The sequence below is a fragment of the Manihot esculenta genome, chromosome 13 (genome assembly GCF_001659605.2).
Source record: "Manihot esculenta cultivar AM560-2 chromosome 13, M.esculenta_v8, whole genome shotgun sequence".
In the NCBI taxonomy this organism is placed as follows: domain Eukaryota; kingdom Viridiplantae; phylum Streptophyta; class Magnoliopsida; order Malpighiales; family Euphorbiaceae; genus Manihot; species Manihot esculenta.
In genome coordinates, this window is record NC_035173.2 from 32,489,212 (window position 1) to 32,511,335 (window position 22,124).

General features: G+C 33.9%; 2 protein-coding genes across 4 annotated transcripts; one reads left to right on the plus strand and one right to left on the minus strand.

Annotated features, from left to right (window-relative positions):
* Positions 1-1,400: 1,400 nt before the first annotated feature.
* On the plus strand, positions 1,401-13,531 carry LOC110630133 (probable cadmium/zinc-transporting ATPase HMA1, chloroplastic). Of its 3 annotated transcripts, none has more exons than XM_021777459.2 (14): positions 1,401-2,074; positions 2,612-2,762; positions 2,851-3,030; positions 3,555-3,697; positions 3,914-4,109; positions 8,363-8,475; positions 8,954-9,195; positions 9,939-10,044; positions 10,165-10,188; positions 10,287-10,451; positions 11,596-11,812; positions 12,111-12,298; positions 12,386-12,472; positions 12,951-13,531. In XM_021777459.2, exons 1-14 carry the CDS (start codon positions 1,562-1,564, stop codon positions 13,128-13,130), a joined length of 2,505 nt encoding a protein of 834 aa, XP_021633151.1. In that variant the 5' UTR covers positions 1,401-1,561; the 3' UTR covers positions 13,131-13,531. The 3 variants fall into 3 exon arrangements, with proteins under 3 accessions (XP_021633151.1, XP_021633150.1, XP_021633152.1); XM_021777458.2 differs by having other exon boundaries at positions 1,402-2,074; positions 2,851-3,035; positions 3,551-3,697; XM_021777460.2 differs by lacking the exon at positions 10,165-10,188 and having other exon boundaries at positions 1,403-2,074; positions 2,851-3,035; positions 3,551-3,697.
* A 1,540-nt stretch (positions 13,532-15,071) lies between these two features.
* Positions 15,072-16,641, minus strand: LOC110630134 (transcription factor MYB44). The gene has a single exon (XM_021777461.2). The coding sequence runs from the start codon at positions 16,455-16,457 to the stop codon at positions 15,414-15,416; it is 1,044 nt and encodes a 347-aa protein (XP_021633153.1). The 5' UTR covers positions 16,458-16,641; the 3' UTR covers positions 15,072-15,413.
* Positions 16,642-22,124: the final 5,483 nt, after the last annotated feature.

Sequence of the window (22,124 nt, forward strand, 5' to 3'; positions counted from 1 at the left end):
ATATGTGAACAATAGAGCATTCCTTGATTTGATATTAAATTAAATTAAATAAATTAAAAATTAAAATTTTAATATTTATAAAAATTAAATTAATTTTAAATAAAAATCAAAATAAATTAAATCAATCTAATTTTTTTTTATTTAATTTGATCATTGAATTTTTAATATATTTTTTATTTTTTATATTTTATTTTTTATATTTTAAAATTTTAATTAAATATTTCAATTTTTATTATAATTTAATTTTTATATTATAAAAAATAATATATTATTATTAATCGGTTTGGTTTAATTTTTTATTAAAACTGAATTAAATTAAAATAATTAAAATTTTTAAAATTAAAAATTAAATTAAATTAAAATAAATAAAAATTTAAATTAAAAATTTAAATTAATTCTATTCCTGCGATTTTCGATTTCAACCTAACGTGAAGGAAATCTTCAGAAAGTTGCTCATAATTTTCTTAACTTAACTCATAATAAATTGTGATTGAATTATAGCATATCGACAAGTCACAAATATTTACTGAAGAACAAGTTTAGAAAATGATATTTCAATAAAAATATTGACAAATAGCTTATTGTATTTTATCGGTTTTATAAATTTTTTATTTTTTTAAAATTATTTTAAAATTATTATCACTTTTTATATTATAATAATTTACTATCATAATAATATTTAATATTATATTATTTTTTTAAAAAATTTAAATATTTTTTAATATTTAATAAATTTTAATATTTTTAATATGAATATAATTAAAAAATTAATAAAAAATTATTTTTTTAATACAATATAAAAATATAAATAAATAAAAATTATAAAATACACAGAACAGTTAAAAATAATCATATGAAACCGATTATAAATTAAAAATATAAAAATATTAAAACTTAATTCACCGCATTCACAAATTTAATCTGATAATAAATCAAATTTTATATTTTTAATCTTCATTTAAAAAAAATTCAGTTAACCCAATTAATTATATTCAAAAGAAAATTATGCATTAAACCACCTATTCAAAATATACATTTAGTTTAAAATTAAAATTTGCTATTCAAAACTATTTTTAAGCAAAATGTTGATTAAAATAATTAAAATTTCATTCTATTAAAAATAAAAAATATAGCATTCTAAATTTTTAATTAATATTGTGAAAAATAAATTTCTCAATAAAATTATAATGATAATATGAAACATGTGCATGAGATAATATAATAACATATATATTTTTACAGATAAAATATTATAAAATTCAAGTGATTGTTTAATGGATACATGATGACCGGTTTAAGCCAGAGAAATCCATTCGATTGAACCGAAACTGATTTTCGAGAGGGTGATGGACGGTGGTGATTCGTTTTTTCTTTTTCGTTTTTTTTTTTTTAAAAGAAAGATGAGCACATGGCGTGGAAGTCATTACACAGCTCTTTCAGCTCGCCATTCTGACCCAGTGACCCTGCCTCTGAAATCTGAATCCTTTCCACTTCTGATCTGAACCGGAGCTACTGACTAATGTCCTGAATTCCACCCCTCCTCCAGTCAATTCCCTTCACCATGGAAACCGCCGCCGTCCACCGCTCACTCAGCGTCATCGACTCCCGCTTGCTCACTCGCCCCACAAGACCACGGCGTCTCGACTCACTCAATCCCATTTTTTGTCCAACTTCTCTTCCTTCCCATTTTCACCTCAAATCCCTTTCCGCTCCTCTCAAATTCCCCAATATTCCCAACCAGACTGTTCGTTGTGTCGCTGTTGCCAATAATCACCACGATCATGACCACCACCACCACTACGATGACCACCAACATCACCATCACCATCATCATCACCACCACCACTACCATGGAGATTGTGAGGAGCTCACTGAGCCTCAAAAGGCTTTTATAAGGTTTGCGAAGGCTGTAGGGTGGGTGGACCTGGCCAATTTGTTGAGGGAGCACTTGCAGCTCTGCTGCTGCTCCGCAGCCTTGTTTGTGGCCGCTGCTGCTTGTCCTTATGTTATGCCCAATCCGGTAGTCAAGCCTCTTCAAAATGCTTTCATGATTATCGCCTTCCCTCTCGTTGGGGTATAATTTTCATTTTCAGGTTTCTTATTCTTGATATAGTTGATTCTACAATAGGAATTATTGTTATGGACTGTTTGGTCGGCCTTCCTGGAATTGGAAATGGAATTAGAACGCGAATCCCGGATTTGAATTCCATTCCATATTCTGGTATGCCAGGAACCTGTATGTTTTAGTAATATTTTATACGATTCTCTTCAATATAAGCAAAAATAAATATTAATTCCGTGTATAGTTTTCAAATTACTATTGCATTTGAAATTGGAGTGGAAATCTTGGAGTAGGTTGCTTTTCGCTTCTCATTCTATTCAATCCGACAATTTCCCATGGTGAACCAAACTGTCCTTAGACTATATGATGCATATATATACGACTGCTACTGTTACCCCTTTGCCATCATTTAGACTCAGTAATTTAGGCATGAAGCATAAAATCTTTTTTATTTGTGAACCTGATTTCATCAATGAGTAATCATTTTTGGTCATTCCATAGAATTGTGCTAACCTGTTTTGCTAATGAATATTTAAAACCATTTGTCAGGTTTCAGCATCCCTTGATGCACTTACTGATATTACTGGTGGGAAGGTAAACATTCACGTGTTAATGGCTCTTGCAGCCTTTGCATCACTATTTATGGGCAATGCCTTGGAAGGAGGATTACTTCTTGCAATGTTCAATCTGGCTCATATTGGTGAGTATTTAAAACTAGTGTATCAAGCAACAGTTATTTTTCAGTGCCATTCTGAAGTCCATGGGCTAACATGCTTTATCATTTCCAGCTGAAGAGTTCTTCACCAGCTGCTCAATGGTAGATGTTAAGGAGTTGAAGGAAAGTCATCCAGATTCTGCTCTTGTGTTAGACGTACATGATGATAAGCTACCGGATCTCTCTGATTTGTCATACAAAAGTGTACCTGTACATGATGTGAAAGTGGGATCATATATTTTGGTTGGAACTGGTGAGGTCTGTGATAGTACAATGTTATGTCAAAATTGTCATTTGGGAATATTTGATTTTAGTCAACAATATTGATGATAAATTGAAATTTCACTCAGGGAAAGTGATGCATCAATATTGACTGTGCTTGTCCAAGATTTTTATGCTGTTAAGACATGCGTGCCCAAGGTGTCATTGAGTCTGAAATATTTGGAAAATGGCTCTAGATTAATTAAAATTTTAATGTCAATGAACATCTGAAAATTTCATTTTCATTCTTTGAATGCTGCTTTGAATTCCACTATAAAGGTGGGTGCGTTTAGATGATTAAAATTTATTCAGCAGCCTGCTGCCATATTTTAGGTTTTTCTTTTTAATTTTAGTTTTATAATATTACTAATAAAGTTGTGTTAGATCTTGAGCCAAGATTCTCTTCATGTTAATGTTCAGTGTTTCTTGATCTTTTATGAAATTTGGCATTTACTAGTGTTAGCGTACAATATGTTGGAACCACTAGTAACTGGGGCTGTTATTATGCTTAGGCAGTGCCTGTAGATTGTGAAGTTTTTCAAGGCAATGCAACAATTATTATTGAACATTTGACGGGTGAAATCAAACCAATAGAGGCAAATGTTGGAGACAGGATTCCTGGTGGTGCAAGGAATTTGGATGGTAGAATGATTATAAAGGTATGTTATTCATTTGGTTGCAATTAAATTCTTTAAGAAGTTGGTGCCAGATGGAAGTTGGCATTTTTTCTTCCTGATACGCCATATTGATATATTCTGAACTCCTTCAAATAAAAGGTTATGAGCTCTGACTGGATTCCTATTTTTCTCATGCTTTACATTTCTTTGTTTTCTTTTACATTGATTTCTTGATGTTTCTTTCTAAATTTGATTCAGGCCACAAAGATGTGGAAAGAGTCAACACTGAACAGGATAGTACAATTGACTGAAGAAGCACAACTAAATAAACCAAAGCTTCAAAGGTGGCTGGACGAATTTGGTGAGCGTTATAGCAAAGTGGTTGTAGGGTTGTCTGTTGCTGTTGCTCTACTTGGGCCTTTTCTTTTCAAATGGCCATTCATTAGCACATCAGGTAACTTGGATGTAGAAAAAATGCTTCTAGTCTTAGAAAAATCATTCTTACTATTTGTGTTGAACAACCTGGGCAATTAATGATGTTTACAACTGATTTCTATTGATGACACCTGATCATCATCTATGCTTGCTTTGCACATGCCCCTGAACTTGATTAGGGATTGATGAATATATGTTAATAGTTTTGCTTGGGGAGAAAATGTCTTGAGCTTGTACTTGCTATATGTTTCAAATTTGTTCATACTTGGGGAAAATTGAAATTTGCCTTCTTTTAGGAATGTAGTACCTTCGGCTACTAATAATGTTGAGATCCGGCGGGGCGTTCAAATGAGGACACCTAGGCAGATGTTTGATTCGCTGGGTTGATCATCAATCTGTGATCGGTCCGTTGGGTCTGTCCATGCTTGGCTTTGAGGAAGGGGTCCTGTAAGATGAAGAAGACGGTCAAGGGTTCACCGGAGGAGTTTCCGGTGGAGACCCTTCGACACTCGAGTCAGATCTAGGAACTTAGTGGAGTTAAAGGACGTAAAACTGAAAAGAAAAGAGAATAATGGTTTCGGGTTTCTTCTCTATCACGGAGAGAGAGAGATTGGTCATTTTTCAAAGAAGGAGAGATCCTTTTTTTTAGGGTTGGTTCAGTGTATAAATATCTTTAAATAAAGTTGATGCCTCTGGTATCGTATCCCCTTCTGATGGGATAGAAATGCTTTTGTGCAGGTGTCTCAGATAGTACATTAATGATGAGCTATAAGACAATAAATGCAGAATTGGCCGGTTCGTACCCTCTACATGCACGCTTACAATTCCTGTGTTGTACTAAGGAGGTGACCAGCTATAGGAGGTCGGCATTTTTACCCTTGCTTCATCAGGTCGTGTCGGGCTCATCCGACCTACATAGAAATGAGCTCCTTTCGGTTATTGAGATCGGCCATGTCGGCGTTCAAAGCTTTATTATAGCGGGCTTTTGAGGAGGTCGGTCTGTCCGTCCTCTCCGATCTTTGAAGAGGTCATTCTATCCGTTTCGGATTTTAGTAAACTCAAGAGTGTTGTTGGTCTGATTCTTTGTACTCAATAGTTTGGGCTTTTTACTGTCTGGTTAGACCAGATGGAAAGATTTTCGACTCGTGTACACGTGTTATGATCTTAGAGGATCCTATTTTTTATACGTTATGTTGTTCTTTCGCTTCTCTGATGATTATTTATGACTGTCAGAGAAGGGAACCCGTCCTGCTGATTCGATGCCACCTATTTGTTTGGTCATGGTTAACGCTTATGAATTTCGAAGAGAAGTGCAATCAATGGAATTGGTCAATTTTAACATAGACTTAACAGAGAGAGCAAATTTTATATCTTGATAATCAGTCCCGAAGGGAGATTTGATTTTGGTGGTTTTTTTTCATAGAAAGTCTGACCTTGGTAGAGGTCCGATTTGAGTGCTCTGCCTTTCTAGCCTTGTCTTTTTGACCTTACCTTAATAGTTTGCCCTTTTGAGTCTTCTTCTGAGCATTTTACTTTGAGGCGTCTTCCGTGCTTTAAGACTTGAGTCTTTTAATAAGCGTCTCTGCTGATTGGTTTCACGAACGATTTGGCTCTTTGTTGGGCTCTGTAACCCTGAACGTTCGTCCGAACTCTTTGGTTTTCTATATCATTCCGGACTCTCTAACTCTTAACTATTTTTATGAGCGTTTTAGCTCTTTTTCGAACTCTTTAACCTTGATTTTTCACCCGAACTTTTTTTGTTCTCTATATGATACTTTGGGTTTTTTAGCACTAATTATTTCTTTCGAGCTCTTTAGCTTTTCATAACTTCCGAACATTTTTGCCCTCAAGCGCTTTCTGAGCTATTTTCGCCTTTATTCGCTTTCCGAGCTATTTGCTCTCAAGCTTCTTTCGAGCTATTTGCCCTCAAGCTTCTTTTGAGCATTTTTGCTCCTCCGGGTTATCTGCCCTTAAGCATTTTGGAACTCAAAGCCCTAATTCTTCATTCTGAGCTATTTGCTCTTAAGGATTCTGGGCTTTTTGCCCCTTATCTTAGTTCGAGCATTTTGGACTTTTTCTTGTGTTTTTTGTGGGGCATGCTCAACCCTTGTCATTGTGTGTTGTCAAATCCATACTTTTTTTGGAGAGGACCTTATGATACTTGGTACTGGATCTCATCCGAGCGCTTTTGCTCTTTGTCATCCAAGCTCTTTGGCTTGCTAATCTGCTTCTGGACTTTTTTTTCCTTAACTTGGCTTTTTGGTGTCGAAGGTCAATTTCTTTCCGAAACTGATCACCCATCTTATTGAGGTCTTCATCTCCTCAACCGGTTTTATAGTGCCGACAGTCTTATTTCTGAGACCGGTCACCTACTTCATTGAGTTCTTCATCTCTTCAACCGATTTTGTGATGCCAACGGTCTTGTTTCTGAAACCAGTCACCTACTTCATTGAGACCTTTTGGTTTCATGGCCGGGACTTTCAGGTTTATTAGCCTTGTTCTTGCTTTTAAAATTTATCTGCAAAATAAAAGTTTGCACAGAGTATATGTAACAAGAATGCTTATTGTTAATTTGAACAAGAAGATATTTAGCTTCATATTTCAATTAAATGCAAAATATTAATTTTGTCCAATTATATCTCATATAATTTTAAAGAATCTAATAAATAATATTTCTGAAATATGAATCATCTTACAACTTTTAATTCTCATAGCAGCATGTTTAAGCAAATAATACCCTTTTTAAGGAATTCAATATTAATCAATAATGAAAACTTTTTAAACTGTTTCTAAAATACTGTCATGCACAAACATATATTTAGAAGGATTATTGTTTGAAGCTAGTCATGATGACAAAAATATTTTGAACTAAAGATAACTGTGTTAACTCGCGCATGTCACCTCTCTTTCACGCTAGCGGATTGCTCTTATGTTGCATTCCCTTCTCACATCGGCTTCGGCCTTTTTCTGACTTTCTCCATGTGGTTTGTGGTTTTTCAGATGTCATTAGCTATTCTTGGGTCTTTCACCATCTTTCTTCCCTTTGGTCCTTTTTGGCTATTAGCTTTTCTTTATTTGCTATGTGAATCTCAACGGGTTTTATTTGGAAACTCCAGCCACAAAATAGTCTCCTTCATTACCACAGACGGCGCCAACTTGATAATGCTGAGATCCGGTAGGGCGTCCAAATGAGAGCACCTAGGCAGATTTTTGATTTGCTAGGTTGATTATCAATCTGTGATCGGTCTGTTGGGTCTCTCCATGCTTGGCTTTGAGGAAGGGGTCCTGTGAGATTAAGAAAATGGTTAGGGGTCCACTGGGAGAGTTTCTGGTGGAGACCTTCCGACGCTCAAGTCAGATCTGGGAACCTAGTGAAGTTAAAGTAAATAAAACTGAGAAGAGAAGAGAAGAGAATAGTGGTTTCAGGTTCCCTCTGGGTTACGGAGAGAGAGAGAGAGAGAGAGAGAGAGATAGGTCCTTTTTCAGAGAATGAGAGATCTTTTTTTAGGGTTAGTTCAGTGTATAAATATCTTTGAATAAAGTTGATGCCTCGGTGTCGTGTTCCCTTCTGATGGGGGCAGGGATACTTTTGTGTAGGTGTGTCAGACAATACAGTAATGATGGGGTATATGATAATAAATGCGAAACTGGCCGATTTGTACCCTCTACATGCACACTTATGATCTTTGTTCTGTACTAAGGAGGTGACCAGCTCATAGGAGGTTGGCATCTTTACTCTGACTTCATCAGCTCGTGTCAAGCTCATCCGACCTATATAGAAATAAGCTTCTTTTGGCTACTGAGGTTGGCTATGTCGGCATTCAAAGCCTTGTTGTAATATGGGCTTTTGAGAAGGTTGATCTGTCCGTCCTCTTCGATCTTTGAGGAGATCGTTCTGTCCGTTTCGGGTTTTGGTAAGCTCAAGAGTATTGCTAGTATGATTCTTTGTACTTAATAGGTTGGGCTTTTTACTGCCCGGTCCGACCAGGTGGAAAGACTTTCGATTTATGTGTACATGTGTCACGAGCTTTGAGGTCCTATTTTTTTATACGTTATCAGCTACCAATCTGTTAGAGGGAGAATGCCTTGTTGAAGATACAAAATACAACAAATTATCCTTGTGCTTTTTAAGACTCCTAAGAAATGTTTGTAAAATACTGTGTTCTTCCTTGTGTTTTCTATTGAATTTTTCCTATGAGGTTTTGATAAATCTCCGATGCAATATTCACTTTGAACTTCTGTCTTGTCTGATGCTTGGTTATACTGATGCAGTCTGCAGAGGATCAGTTTACAGAGCACTGGGGCTGATGGTGGCAGCATCACCATGTGCCTTGGCTGTAGCTCCATTGGCATATGTTACTGCTATTAGTTCCTGTGCTAGAAAGGTACCTGCGAGCTATGGATTCAAATAAAATATGTTCAGTCTTCTTAATTGTATGGAGCAATTTGTATTTGTTCAGTCTTCTTAATTATATAAAGCATTTGTATTTGTCAAACTTAGTAATTAAATATTGAAACAAAAATAAAGTGATTCTTCATGTCTGGATACTGATAAATATTTCTCTCATGATCCTCCTCTTAACTTAGCACCCATACAACTATTCAGTACCTCAGTTTGAGAATCCTGTTTTAGGGGAATAGAGCCACACTGGCAGTCAATATCCATCAAGCATGACTAGGTTGTACATGTATGATTTATGAATAACTAAAGCATAAAAAATGCGACATCAGCATATGTTGAAAAACGAGAATGTTTATATATATTAATGGGCAGAGAATTATTTATCCTTCTCAAATTAGAGCTTAAAATTTTCATGTATGGAGTGGAACCCATTTGACAGCCATAGTAATCTTTGTCTAAAGGGAATATTGCTTAAAGGAGGCCAGGTTTTAGATGCTCTAGCTGCCTGCCACACAATTGCATTTGACAAAACTGGGACATTGACAACCGGAGGGCTTATGTTTAAAGCAATTGAACCAATTTATGGACATCTGGTAGGAAACAAGAAAATAAATTTCACTTCCTGTTGCACTCCCAGCTGTGAGAAAGAAGCTCTTGCTGTAGCAGCTGCCATGGAAAAGGGTACTACTCACCCTATTGGAAGGTAATGCTCTTGAATATATATACTTCCTATTCATTGCTTTTCAACATAAACAATTAGGTTGATTCTGAGACACTTATAAGATTGAGAAAAGCTTTACATATTGGTTAATAGCGCGATGTATCAGAAGGGCTTTTATTCTTGTCGTAAAGTAATGTTCTTGAACGTCTGTACTTGGTAGAATATCTTTTTATTGGCATATGCTTCATTTCTAGGAAAAACTGGGGGAATTAGCTGTGTTTTACTGTTATCCATCACACATGCCAACCTCATTCCATCCTCTTCACCTGTGTCCATATGCAGAGAATGTAATTTCTTGTTTATTGTACTATGGATCTAACAAAGTCTAATGGCAATAATTGAAGTTCTTTTTATATTTCAGTATCCAATGAATTGGAGAGTTTCTTGTCTAGTGAAAGGTCATATACTTCCATGGGATGCATATCTATAAACTATCTGACAGGGGCTTTATACTTTTTGAGGATCAGATAGTTCAACTTGAAATGCCCCATTAGGAAATTTCAATATGGCATATTGGTTGGTTCCAACTTGTTAAGCTCTGACAGTTTCTCTCTCCTTATAAAGCCTTGAAAAGCAGATTATTTTTAGAATGTAATTCATGTTTGATAGGATTATAGTCGGCTCCACTATTGTTTTAGTTTCTTCATCAATCATTTCATTGTCTTGAATCAATATATCTAGCCTTTGTTCTTCAAGTACTAAAGGTCATTCTTTGCTTTTTGCAGAGCTGTTGTAGATCATTGCATTGACAAAGATCTGCCTTCTGTTTCTGTAGAAAGCTTTGAATACTTTCCTGGTAGAGGTCTTACTGCGACACTTAATAACATGGAGGTACAGGCTTTCAGGAAGTATATTTTAATTTTGATTAAAAAACACTGAATTCATGTTGTCTGAATCTAAATTATATTTGAAGAAGTTTTGGGTTTGTTTTTCGATCTGTGAATCCTGCAGAGATTGACCAGTGACTGTTACATGGTAATAACTAGTGTCTTTTGGATTGTCTATGCAAGGTGAATTTACTGTCATTCCTCCTTTTCTTTGGTTGGATTTATAGTCATATTTATTTCTTATAGGCAGGAGCTGGAAGAGTAAAGTTGTTGAAGGCATCACTTGGTTCCATAGAGTTCATCACTTCACTTTGTAAATCCGAAGATAAATCAAGAAAGATCAAGGAAGCAGTTAATGCATCTCCTTATGGAAGTGACTTTGTTCATGCTGCCCTTTCTATAGAAGAAAAGGTGATCCTTTCTCCATTATGCTGATTTAGGTGTTACTCTCTAACCCCTAAAAATTGAAATAACATAGAAGAGCATTTGGTTTTCCTTAAATTTTGGATAAAAGCGGGGGTGCTTAAAGAGAACAGTGAAACTGGAAACACTTGGGATATCTTGAGGTCAAACCTGGAATTTGCATGATTTTTAGTGAGAAAGGAAATGGAAATAGATATAGTCAATTTCTAGCCGAATATCCAAGTAGCTGTAGCTTAAAATGTAACCTGATCTGTCCACTACCTGGAAATGTAAAGTTCTTGATTCACTTTGTATGTCTTGCTTTCTTTGTGTTCATACACTAGATGCAACTCTCCACAGCTTATTTTGTTGCACTCTCTCAATTTTATAGAGAGCACTATCATCCTAATCGTCAAAGTGAAAACTACTATTGAGTATTGACTTTATTATAAGAAGCATGCTATTGTGATCCTTCAAATGCTGTTAATGATAGTTCCATTGGTTTCTATAACCAAGAACAAGCACCTGGGCCTATCTGAGATAAAGAAGGCATCTTTGCCCATGGATGGCTTGTCTCTGCAATTAAAGAAGTCCTCGCACTGGGTCACTTGAACCACAAACTTGGAGCAAGTTCTTTTATCTGTGAAGCAGAAGTTGCACATATCTCATATCACATTGTGCAATACTTCTTTCTACTTGTTCATTCTCTCTTTAATTGTTTATAGTTTCTGCAAGATCTTTGGATTGTTTATATTTTCCTATAGATTATCACTATGTTTGTTGATCAATGACTAACAAAATGGCCTAAAGCCACTGCAGAAACTTATTCTCAATCAGAAAATGGATTGACTGAGAAATCCTAAAGTGCATACTGTGTTGTTGGAGAAACCTATTGCACAACTACCCTTGTTCTTTTCTGTTTTTTCCTGGTTAGACTCAGAATGCAAATAGGAAAAAGCCTGCAAAATATAAAATACCAAAGCCTGCAAATATTAATTCCTATCCCAACATAATAAATTACCAGTGACATATCATGGTCCTGCCTATCTCTAAATAATTCCATCTCTTATTTTCTTTTCCTCTGGCAATTGAGGTAGGGCAGAATGTAGTTCAACTATGGTTTCATGGTTTTAAATATCAAGCCACTGTGCAGGTAACACTAATTCACCTGGAGGACAGACTTCGAGCTGGGGTTTCAAATGTCATAATGGAATTACAGGAGCAAGCAAGGCTGCGTGTTATGATGCTAACTGGTGATCATGAATCAAGTGCTTGGAGAGTTGCAAAAGCTGTGGGTATTACTGAAGTTCACTGCAGCCTGAAGCCTGAGGACAAGCTCAACCATGTGAAGGGTATTGCGCGGGATATGGGTGAGACCTATAATCAGTTTTCAAAAATCATATTATTACATTTATATCTTAGATTTGGGGAGCACTTGCACTGGTGTCAATTTTGCATGAGTTGATGTAATCACTGCATTTCTAAGCCCATGCTTGGCTTGCATTAAACATTATAGCCTGAGCTAGTATTTGGCAAATGCAAGTGTTTTACCCTTAATTCCGTATAACCATTCATCATTAAATTCATACATAATGCAAATAATAGTATGAAAATATATCTGGTGTTGCTACTGGGGTGAGCTGAACAGATTTGGGGATTTTATTACAGGGGGAGGTCTGATTATGGTTGGTGAAGGTATCAATGATGCACCAGCACTTGCTGCTGCAACTGTTGGTATTGTTCTTGCTCAACGTGCAAGTGCAACTGCCATAGCAGTTGCGGATGTCCTGTTGCTGCGAGACAATATATCTGGTGTTCCATTCTGTATTGCAAAGTCCCGCCAAACAACTTCACTGGTACTTGCTAGAAGCTATTTTTCTTACTTATAATGTTATTTTCTGAATATCAATTTCTTGATTTTTTATGTAATGCCGATGTTGCAGGTCAAGCAAAATGTGGCCCTTGCTTTAACTTGTATAATTCTGGCCTCTCTTCCATCTGTTTTGGGGTTTCTTCCTCTGTGGTTGACGGTATGGGTTCATGTCTTTGTCACTTCTTTTACTTCTGATGACCCGTGTCATTTAGGTTTTACCGTGCAGCATTATCTTGGAAATAACTCCTAAACCATGTTCCCTTTCCTCCCTCTATAGCAGAACCACTTTTTTCTTGAACATCATGATTTTTAAATTTTATTTCAAACTATATAATTGAAATGAATTTCCGTGTTGATGTGCCATAAACAATATGTGTGACTGCTAATTTTCCAGACCTTACATGAAGAAGAATTCTAAGCCATGTGGTGTCTCTACAGATAAACTTTTATGAAAAATCTGTTACATTGATTGACCAATAAACTTATCCTCATCAATCATCATCCATTCACCCTGTTCTTTTATGAAAACAGGAGTTATACAAGAGTATGCTGTTTTGTGTATAATTTTCAGGTCGGTTGCTTCAGTTTCAATTTTATGGTGCATGTCATGATAAATTTTCCTTGATCATGTGCAGGTTCTTTTACATGAAGGTGGTACTCTTCTCGTATGCATCAATTCTATACGAGCTCTAAATGACCCCAAATGGTCCTGGGGGGAGGACTTGTTGCATGCTATAAAAGAATTCAAATCTAGATTGACATCATTGAAGACAGACAATACAAGCTCAAGCAAAATGCAGGCTGCACCTTTATAACCCTCGCTCTTTTATTATCTTTTTTTTTTTCCTTTTCCCTTTCCTTTATAGAAAAATCCTGCCAAAGTTGATTACAAATAGCATTTCTGAGATCCAAATAGCCGTGTGAAGAGAAAACATAATAATCAGCAGTAGGTGACGATTGACAAACCTTTTCCTTGAAATTGTATAGAGTTCATTGAATAAAAGCTTTTGCTAAGAAGTGTAATTTACTTGGGACTATTCTGTAATGATCTTAACTGAATACCGTTCCTAACAACCAAGCGATCATCAACATTTCTCTAAATCCTGGTTCATGCAAGGAAGTATTATTTTGTATTCATGATTTTGAAAAGCACTGGGGATTAAAGCACTGAGGAGACATGTTCTATAAAATACAATAATCCCTCCGCAGATAATTTTTTTTTAAAAAAAAAAAGTGAAAAATCTTATTTTTGACGTGAAATCAACCTAACCCGCCAAAATTATCCCGGCTTTCATCAAAGTCAGATATAACTGTTCTCAATTGACTCGGGCCGATACCGGTCTAAACCCAAACGGACCAATGTCTAGCAGCTATAAACACCAATTGCATGAAAGAAGCAACGATTACAAATGATCTGTTTCCCATTTTGCAGGATCTCCTGTCTAAACAAAAATCATGGTGGTCGACCATTATCAATGCAAGTCTTACACATGTTTTATGCAGACTCACATCAGTGAACAGTCTACAACGCCATACAGTCAACGTCACCCATGTAATTATACATATTGATGTGCAGCTGTGGCTTCTTGAGAATTACCATCATTAGATCTTCTTGCCTAGATGAATTTGGAACTCCTTGTGCTAAGACTTCAGAAGCTCAACAAAGCAAAAAAAAATAAAGGGTATTCTTGGTGCCTTTTTATTTATCTATTCTGCGACCCATCACACATGATTCAAGCAATCCCTTGACAATCGATCTGAAGTAGCTTATTTCTAATCAAATCTATATAAATTTCCAGCCTACTGTGCTTACCTGAAGGAATTTGAGGGTTTTTTTTTTTTGGCAGGTGAAGGTCCAGCTATGTTAGGTAGGCTATGAGCAGTACTGTGCAACTGAAACTGCTACAGACGTTGCAGATTGTCCTGTTGTCCAGCAAACTCTGTATCTGGTGTCCCATTCTATATTCTCTAGTTCCACCCAACAATTCCCATGGTACTCTCCCTTGTAGTTATCTTCTTGGAATTTGCTATTGACTTATTCTTTTCGCCCACATGTTGATTCAAGACAAGCGAAATCTGGCCTTTGATTTCACCTGTAAGATGAGAATCTGTGTTCCTTCACCATTGTTCATGTTATGGGGAAACTATTGCTGGCATTGTCATGAAAATAGCTCCTGAAACAGTATTCTATTCTTTTAAAGAAACGGGTTCAGTATTACATGCCTTCTCATCTTCTCTTCAATAATCATCTTGCTTCTTTATGGCCGAACAAAATTATTGAGGAGAGTATTAATCTTCTTTCTTTAGCCCTTAATTACTTAGTTTAGGGTAAGTTTAGAAGCAATTTAATGCTAATGGTTATAAAAGTCCAAGTAATGGTGTGCCTTAACTGCATCATCATCCCCAACTGGTAACTGCAGAAGCAACTATAAAGTGCCTGGAAACAAAAACATCCACCAAAATTTTCATGTCTGTAAAATTCCAACACAAAAAATCAAATGCATCTTGTTTGGGGTTTGCTCAATCTTTCTAAAGTAAAAAAGGAGCCCCCTTTCCTCCAGCTTACAAATAAAAATCCACTACCTTCAATCCAAGGGTGAAAACCATTTTTAGCGTGCTATGTGAAAACGAAACCACACAAAAAGTTGCTTGTCCTGTACCGTTTGCACCGTGATTCTGATAGTTCCAAAATTCACAAATTTCCAAGAATAAAATAAAATTTAGAAGGAAACAGTAAGAAACCACACAGCCAGAGATTAAAATTTAATTTCCTGCTTTCATTTTTTGCTTCAGATTCTTTACTTGTTGCAAGTTTTTCAAGTTCCCTGATAAGATCCAGGGCCACAAGGAAATGGGTAAATTTCTAATCTTTTCAATTTCACCCCTTTTCTTAAATTATTTTTTGCCTTTATCAAAACATTCTTCATTTCCTGCTTAAGATTTTTGGTTTTCTTTTCACTTTTACCCATCTCTCTCTCCCTTCTCCTCTGTACAATGACCAAAATTATTCCCTAAACAAAAGAGAAAAAAACGAATGCCCAGTTCTTTTCTCTCCCTACTCTGTTCAATTTATCCAGGCTCATTCCACTGCCTACTTTCTACTCAATCTTACTAACCCCAATTCGATTCATGGCCACATTCCTAAATCCTTCCCCACCAGCTGCTTGAAAACACATACCAACACCGCCTCCATTGCCGCCTCCGCCGCCGCCCCTACTACTCTGCTCCATCATGTAATTCCTCACCTCCCTTCTTATCATCTCATGCATCACCGCCATAAAATCTGCAGTGAACCCAACAAATCCTCCCCCTACTCCATTTACCGCTGCCTGCTGCTGCATACCCGCTGCTACCGCAGCTGCCGCCACCTGCGCCTGTGCCGTTGCCGTTGCCGTTGCCGGAGGCGGAACTTGAGTTGTCGCCGGCATCAAAGAGATTGTATTTGTTGGTGGAGTTGACTCGGCTACTCGATTGGAGACCTCAGATGAGTCAGCACCAGGCAAGGACAGGCTGAGTGACGTGGGAGGGTCATTGGTATTGCAAGACGATGTCGTTTCCGTCGGAGGAAAAACAGGTCCTGCTCTAGCCACGGGTCTATACACATGCGAGGAAGACAAAACAGGAACACTAGAATCGCTGACGTCAGATTGGGATGGGCTACCTGGATTCATATAAAGCCCCGTGGACACAGGCATACCAGAACCCGCACTCACAGATCTCTTCAACGGCTGACAGTTACCGCCCAAATTACCATCATAACCGTCGCGGCTACCAAAACTCCCGTCGTCCACAGCCGAAGACAAGCACTTCCGCTTCAGAGTAGAGTTCCAGTGGTTCTTAATAGCGTTATCAGTCCGACCGTTGAGAAGCCGAGCGATAGTGGCCCACTTGTTGCCGAAGCGAGTATGAGCACGGATGATAGTCTCATCCTCTTCAGGACTAAACGCGCGGTGCTCGACCTGAGGAGAAAGCTGGTTGCACCACCGGAGACGACAAGACTTGCCGGATCGGCCGGGAATAGATTTGCTAATCAATGACCAGTTTCTGGGGCCGTGCTTCTGGACGAGCTTCTGTAACGCTTCGTCTTCCTCGGGGCTCCATGGGCCCTTGATCCGATCCACATCCTTGCCGGTGACAGCCATAGAAGTTAAAAATCGTTGGAGCAGTGAGCATAAAATGGAAGCCTGAGGTGTTATTATAGGTTTGTTGTTTGAGGAGAAGGACCCAGGACTAGGAGCCGTGGGGGTTGCGTGAGGTGGATTTATAAGATAGAAAGAAGAGAAAGGGAAGACATATAAGGGAGGGAAACCGGGAACCGAAACAGCCGGTTGGTTGAAGAAGGAGATATGAGTTATGGAGCACCGATGGTTCGAGGCAATAGGAGGGAGGTTGGGTCTTGGGATACAGCTGGCTACGGACACGCGTCACCTTCTATTAGCACTGGTTTACATAAGTCACTCTTAAACATCTCTGCTTTGCTTTTCTTGCTGTAGACTTTCTTTAGCACTCAACTCTCTCTCTCTCTCACGCTCACGCGCGTCTTTTGCACTCTCTTTTGATTTTGAAACGGAAATATCCAAAGTGAGGAGAGTGAAAGATACGCTCTAGAAGAAAGCGTAGGAAAAAAGCAGGAAGTTTTTGAATAGAAGATAAAATTTCTATAATTGTTGTTTACTGTTTTGGAAGTTATACAGACAAACAGAAGGCTGATAACCATAATTATATGACGATAAAATTTGGACGCGATCTTAATAATATCTTTGGATAAAGATGTAACGGTTGGGTAAGGTTTTTTTTTTTAAATATATTTTTTCAAACCGGATCGAACCGGTAAATTTAATTTAAAAAAAATAACTTTTCACCAATCCTATCCATTTTAAAGAAAAAAAAATATTAAACCAATTAGTAATTAAAAATTATTAAACCAATTAGTAATTTCTTTTAATTGCTTAAAAAAATGAAAAAAAAAAAACGAATTAACGCCTTAATATAATTATCACATAATCGAATCAAGCACAGTTATAAAAAAGTCCATATTTTCTTCACTAACTTTGAATAATTAATGAAAATTATTTTTTGTTTGTTTGTTTACTAAATGTGTTAATTTAAATTATTTGATATATTTTTTACTTTTTAAAAAACATATTTTTATATGATTTAATTAGTTCTAAATATTAAGTGTATGAAATTTTTTTATTGATGTAAATAATTGACAATTATAACTTTTTCTTATAAAAATATCACTTCAAAATTTTAAATAAGTTTTATTATTATTATATTATTATATTTAACATAAAGAATTGAATTTGAAAATATTTAATTAATTCTTAAGGAAATTTTTTTATTAATCGAATATTTTAAAAAGTAAATTTGAATATATTATATTTTAATTTATTTTGTTTTGTTTAAAATAGTTAGTAAGTTATGATGAGTTTAGGTTGATTAACAAGGTAGTGATATTGCTGAAATTAAATTGATGATATAGTTAAAATAGAGTTATGTATTGATTAGTTCAATAGAATTATATTATAATTGGATCACCTATAAAACAAGAACGTAAGATAATTAACGTTTATAGCAGTCAATCCGATATTTAAATTAATAAAGCGGAGAAAAGAATGGATATAATTTTTAAAATTAAAAAATAGTGATGTGAGAGAATAATAAATATTTATCTCTATTATTATTTTTTTATAATATAATAAAATAAAAATAAATATAGTATTTTCGCTTTAAAAAAATAAATATAATATTTTTTAATGGTTCGATAATAATATGAACGACTAGTCGATAAAGGATTTTTATTAATTAATTGGTGAAATCCTATAATTACAAACGTAGAGGAGATTTATTAAAATATAACGATTAATGGTAATTTTTTTATTGAATCTCGCCCTAAAATTAAGAAGACGAAAACTAACCTAATCTTCTTTCATACAGACAAATTCATATATTGATTTAATCTTATTTGATAACAATAACGTATTATCTATTTTAAGCGAATTTTATACAATATCCGTTAATGATATAACACTTAATTTATTCATTTAAATTCAAATTTTTATATTTTTATCTCCATTAAAAATCACTTAATTATTTTTATTTAAATTTTTATATAATATAAAATAAATATTCTCTGCATTCTATAAATTTTAATTATCTTAAAATTATTATTTTTTTACACTATAATAATATATAAATTAATTATTATACTTTTATTTAATATTATTTTATTTTTTAAAAATAAATATAATTGAAAAATTATAAAAAATAGTTTTTTTAATATGTAAAAAATACAAATTATAAAATAAAGAAAGTAAATTAAATTTTATTTTTTTTATATTATAAAATATTTTTCAAGTAGCTCTTTCCCTTTAAAACCGGACCGAACCGCGAGTATCAAAACCTCAGCCTTTATGAACTTTGAACATTGACCGAGGATGCCAGGTTGTACACCATTTTCATTTTCCCCCATATAATTTTTATTTATTTTTCTTCCCAAATATATAAACAACAATTTCAAATTAAAAAAAAAAAAAAGGCATGGCTACAGAAACTGCTGAGCTGGCAGAAAACGACAAAATTGATCGCGGAATAAGAAAAAAAACCATAACTGCAATTTCCTGTGTAGGCCAGCCTGTAAACCCGCCAGCAGTCACCACCACGACCACCATTTTTTAACGGCCTATTTAGCATTTGTCAGCTTCCGACCGGCAGCTGTCAGTCCTCCCAACACTGTCTTCCGGTTACTGCGTTGGTACGGAGCCGGTGAGGCGGTGACTATATAGAATATATACAGAAGTATTAGAAATTAATTAGGTGAGGGAGGTACACGTACACTTGGATTTAAAAAAAAGGAAAATGAGAAGATTTTGAGTGGAGATATGGGAATAGAGATCCGTATCCCGTTTCTGTTACTCGTACATCGTACCTGTTACCTAATACTCATGTCTCATGGTCACGGTGTCGGTATGTGAGCTGTTTTTAGAATTATTTTTGTTTAATATGAATAGATAAATTAAATAAAAAGATAAAATAATAATTCACAGTATACATATATTTTTTTAATAAACTTAGAATTTTCCATTAGTGCTGTAAATATAAATTTATTTTATATAGAATAGAAAAATATAATTAATCTAATTAAAAATAATAAAGTATATATTGTATTTTGTAATATATCTCCACACGGGATAAGGAAAACTAAGAGCAAGAGAATCCAAACTAACCTCGACAAGCAAGCACTCAAAAGAACTCGATCTTAATTTCCTTTTTGGGTTAATTTGATTTCTTGCAGACCAGTGAGAGGGTAACATGATAGGAAATGCACGTGCACGCATGACTTTATCACGTGGTGAGACATCTCATGAAGGAGACACACGTGTGAGTTGCATCCTCAGCTGAAACAAAAAAAACTTTAATTACTAAGAAAAAAAAAACAAATTTTGGAAGCGACAAAATTGGGAGTATACGTAAATAAAATACATACTGGGTCTAGACAAGGTTTTAGAATCTGCTGATTTGCTATACCGTCGCCTGTCGGTTCCATATCTTGCACGTCTCACGTGACAGGCTGCTTTCCTTCTTTTTATTATTATTATTATTTTCCCACTGTCTTTTGTAGTGTCATTAACCTAACCTCCACACTCTAAGAGTATAATAATATATTATTTTAACTATACTTTCAGTTATTAAATTTATTTTTATATAATATTATTATATTTTTATTTTGTATATTTTTATTAATAAAATAATTATTAATAAAATCAAATTAAATTCACAATTCAATTTTAAATTAATTCGAAACCAGTAATTTTATTGCTCCAATAATTAAAGAACAATATTAAAATTAAATAAAATAATTATGCCTTCATTTTTTCGGTAAATACTCGTTGAGCAATAAGTATAACGTGTGGAATAAAAGTTAAAATTATTTTTACACATTGTTTTTACATTTTATTGGAGTTATTCGTTACATAAAAAAAAAGAGATAAATTGACCACAGAATTCAATGAACATTAGAACATGCGAGTCCCAAAATTTTCACCGTCCAAAAAGTTCTCCTTTCTCCTGAATTATTAGTACAGCAATTTTAGTCACATGGAAAACGAGATTTATTAGGCACCGCGTCGAGACAAAGATGACAGTTGTTCTAAAAGAAGATAAGTGAACACGTGTTAAATGAACAAAGATGCCACGTTGACACTAGAGTTGATAGTTCAACCTAAGAAATCAACACACGCGTCCCTATTTTTCTCTCATGTCCAGTGTCTAGTTTTGTAGACCACGTCATCAGATGTCCAAAGCTGGAGGGCCATTAGCAGTTATCATGCCTTGGCATTTAAAAAAAATAATTATATCAAAATTAATTATTTAATTTTCATACCTTTAAAAATATGTTTAGTTATTAATATTTGGTTATATAATATTTTTTTTCGATATGTGAATTTTTTTCGATATGTGAATTTCTTTCTACCTTGATTGTTGGATTTAAAAGAAATTAATAATAAATAAAAATATTAAAAGTGGAAATAAAAAACATTTATAATAATAAAAAGTTAAAGAAATTTATTATTGGCAATAAAATATTTTGACTTTTTTATTTTTAAAAAAATATTACAAGTCTGTAATAAAAAATAAAAGTTAAGTTAAAAATAACCTGATAAAATTTTTAAAAAATATAAAAAAATATTTAAAATTAAATATTTAAATGGTTATAATCGAGTTTAAGATTGATTTAAATTTAAAAAATAATATTTATTCAATTGGTAAAATATAAATTAATTGGATTTAAGAATAATAAAGAGATAAATATTTATGAGTATTCGATCCGACTAAATTCTAATAAAATAAATTTAAATTATTATAATCGGGTTTAGAATAAATTTAAATTTAAAAAATATTATTTATTGTGGATTGAAATTAAATTTTAATTTTATTTATAAGTATTTATTATTTGTATCTGTTTACATAAATAATTAATTTAATATAAAAAATTATACGTTTTGATAATATTTATAAATTTTTTATATTTTTTAATTTAAAAAATAAAATTTAAATACTTTTAAGAAATATTAAAATTTTAAAATAAAAATTATTTAATAAAAAATATTTTTTATATAAATTATTAATTAAAGTATTTAAAATTAAACGAATTTAAATTTTATTAAAATAATAATAATTAAATTTAAATAAAATTTATGATAAATTTAAATATTATTAATTCAAAATTAAATTTAAATAATTTAATTTTTGCGATACTCTATTTAATTATATTTCTAATTGGGTTCTTATATGTTTAAGTTTTTTAGAACCGTGGATGGGATAAGATGAACGAGGAAAAAAATAAAAAAGGATGCCACGTCATGGGGCGTATAGCCAGCTATCGCGCATAAATAGGGATTTGTTTGTTTGTGGATGTTAAATTTATAAAAACACTCTGATGGACATTATGATTCAAAGCGTGCTGAGCAAGGCACTCATAAGATTAGTTTCATCATTTTAATATGTGGAGAAATTCAATTCTAAAAGAGGGAAAATTTTTGTATGTATTTAATTTATATATAAATTTTATTATAATTTACATTAAATACTAATTATAAATTGAATATAATTTATAGTTAATATGAATAGTGTATGACTCCAAATTAATTATTAAGCTTTTTAGATTATATTTATATTATATTATAAAATTTATTATATTTATAATTGATTTATTAATTAAGTGTCTGAGAATTTTCTCTTAGAGATGAAATGGAAAAAGACGTTTTAATTAATTAGAAACTGACGGCCATCAGCCAACTGACAAT

Excerpts from the sequence above, each read along its gene's own strand:
- LOC110630134 (XM_021777461.2), bottom strand. The coding sequence starts at position 16,457 with ATGGCTGTCACCGGCAAGGATGTGGATCGGATCAAGGGCCCATGGAGC.
- LOC110630133 (XM_021777458.2), top strand. The coding sequence starts at position 1,562 with ATGGAAACCGCCGCCGTCCACCGCTCACTCAGCGTCATCGACTCCCGC. Across the intron at positions 10,189-10,286 it reads TGACCAGTGACTGTTACATG|GCAGGAGCTGGAAGAGTAAA; the intron begins GTAATAACTAGT and ends TATTTCTTATAG. Across the intron at positions 12,299-12,385 it reads CCCGCCAAACAACTTCACTG|GTCAAGCAAAATGTGGCCCT; the intron begins GTACTTGCTAGA and ends CCGATGTTGCAG.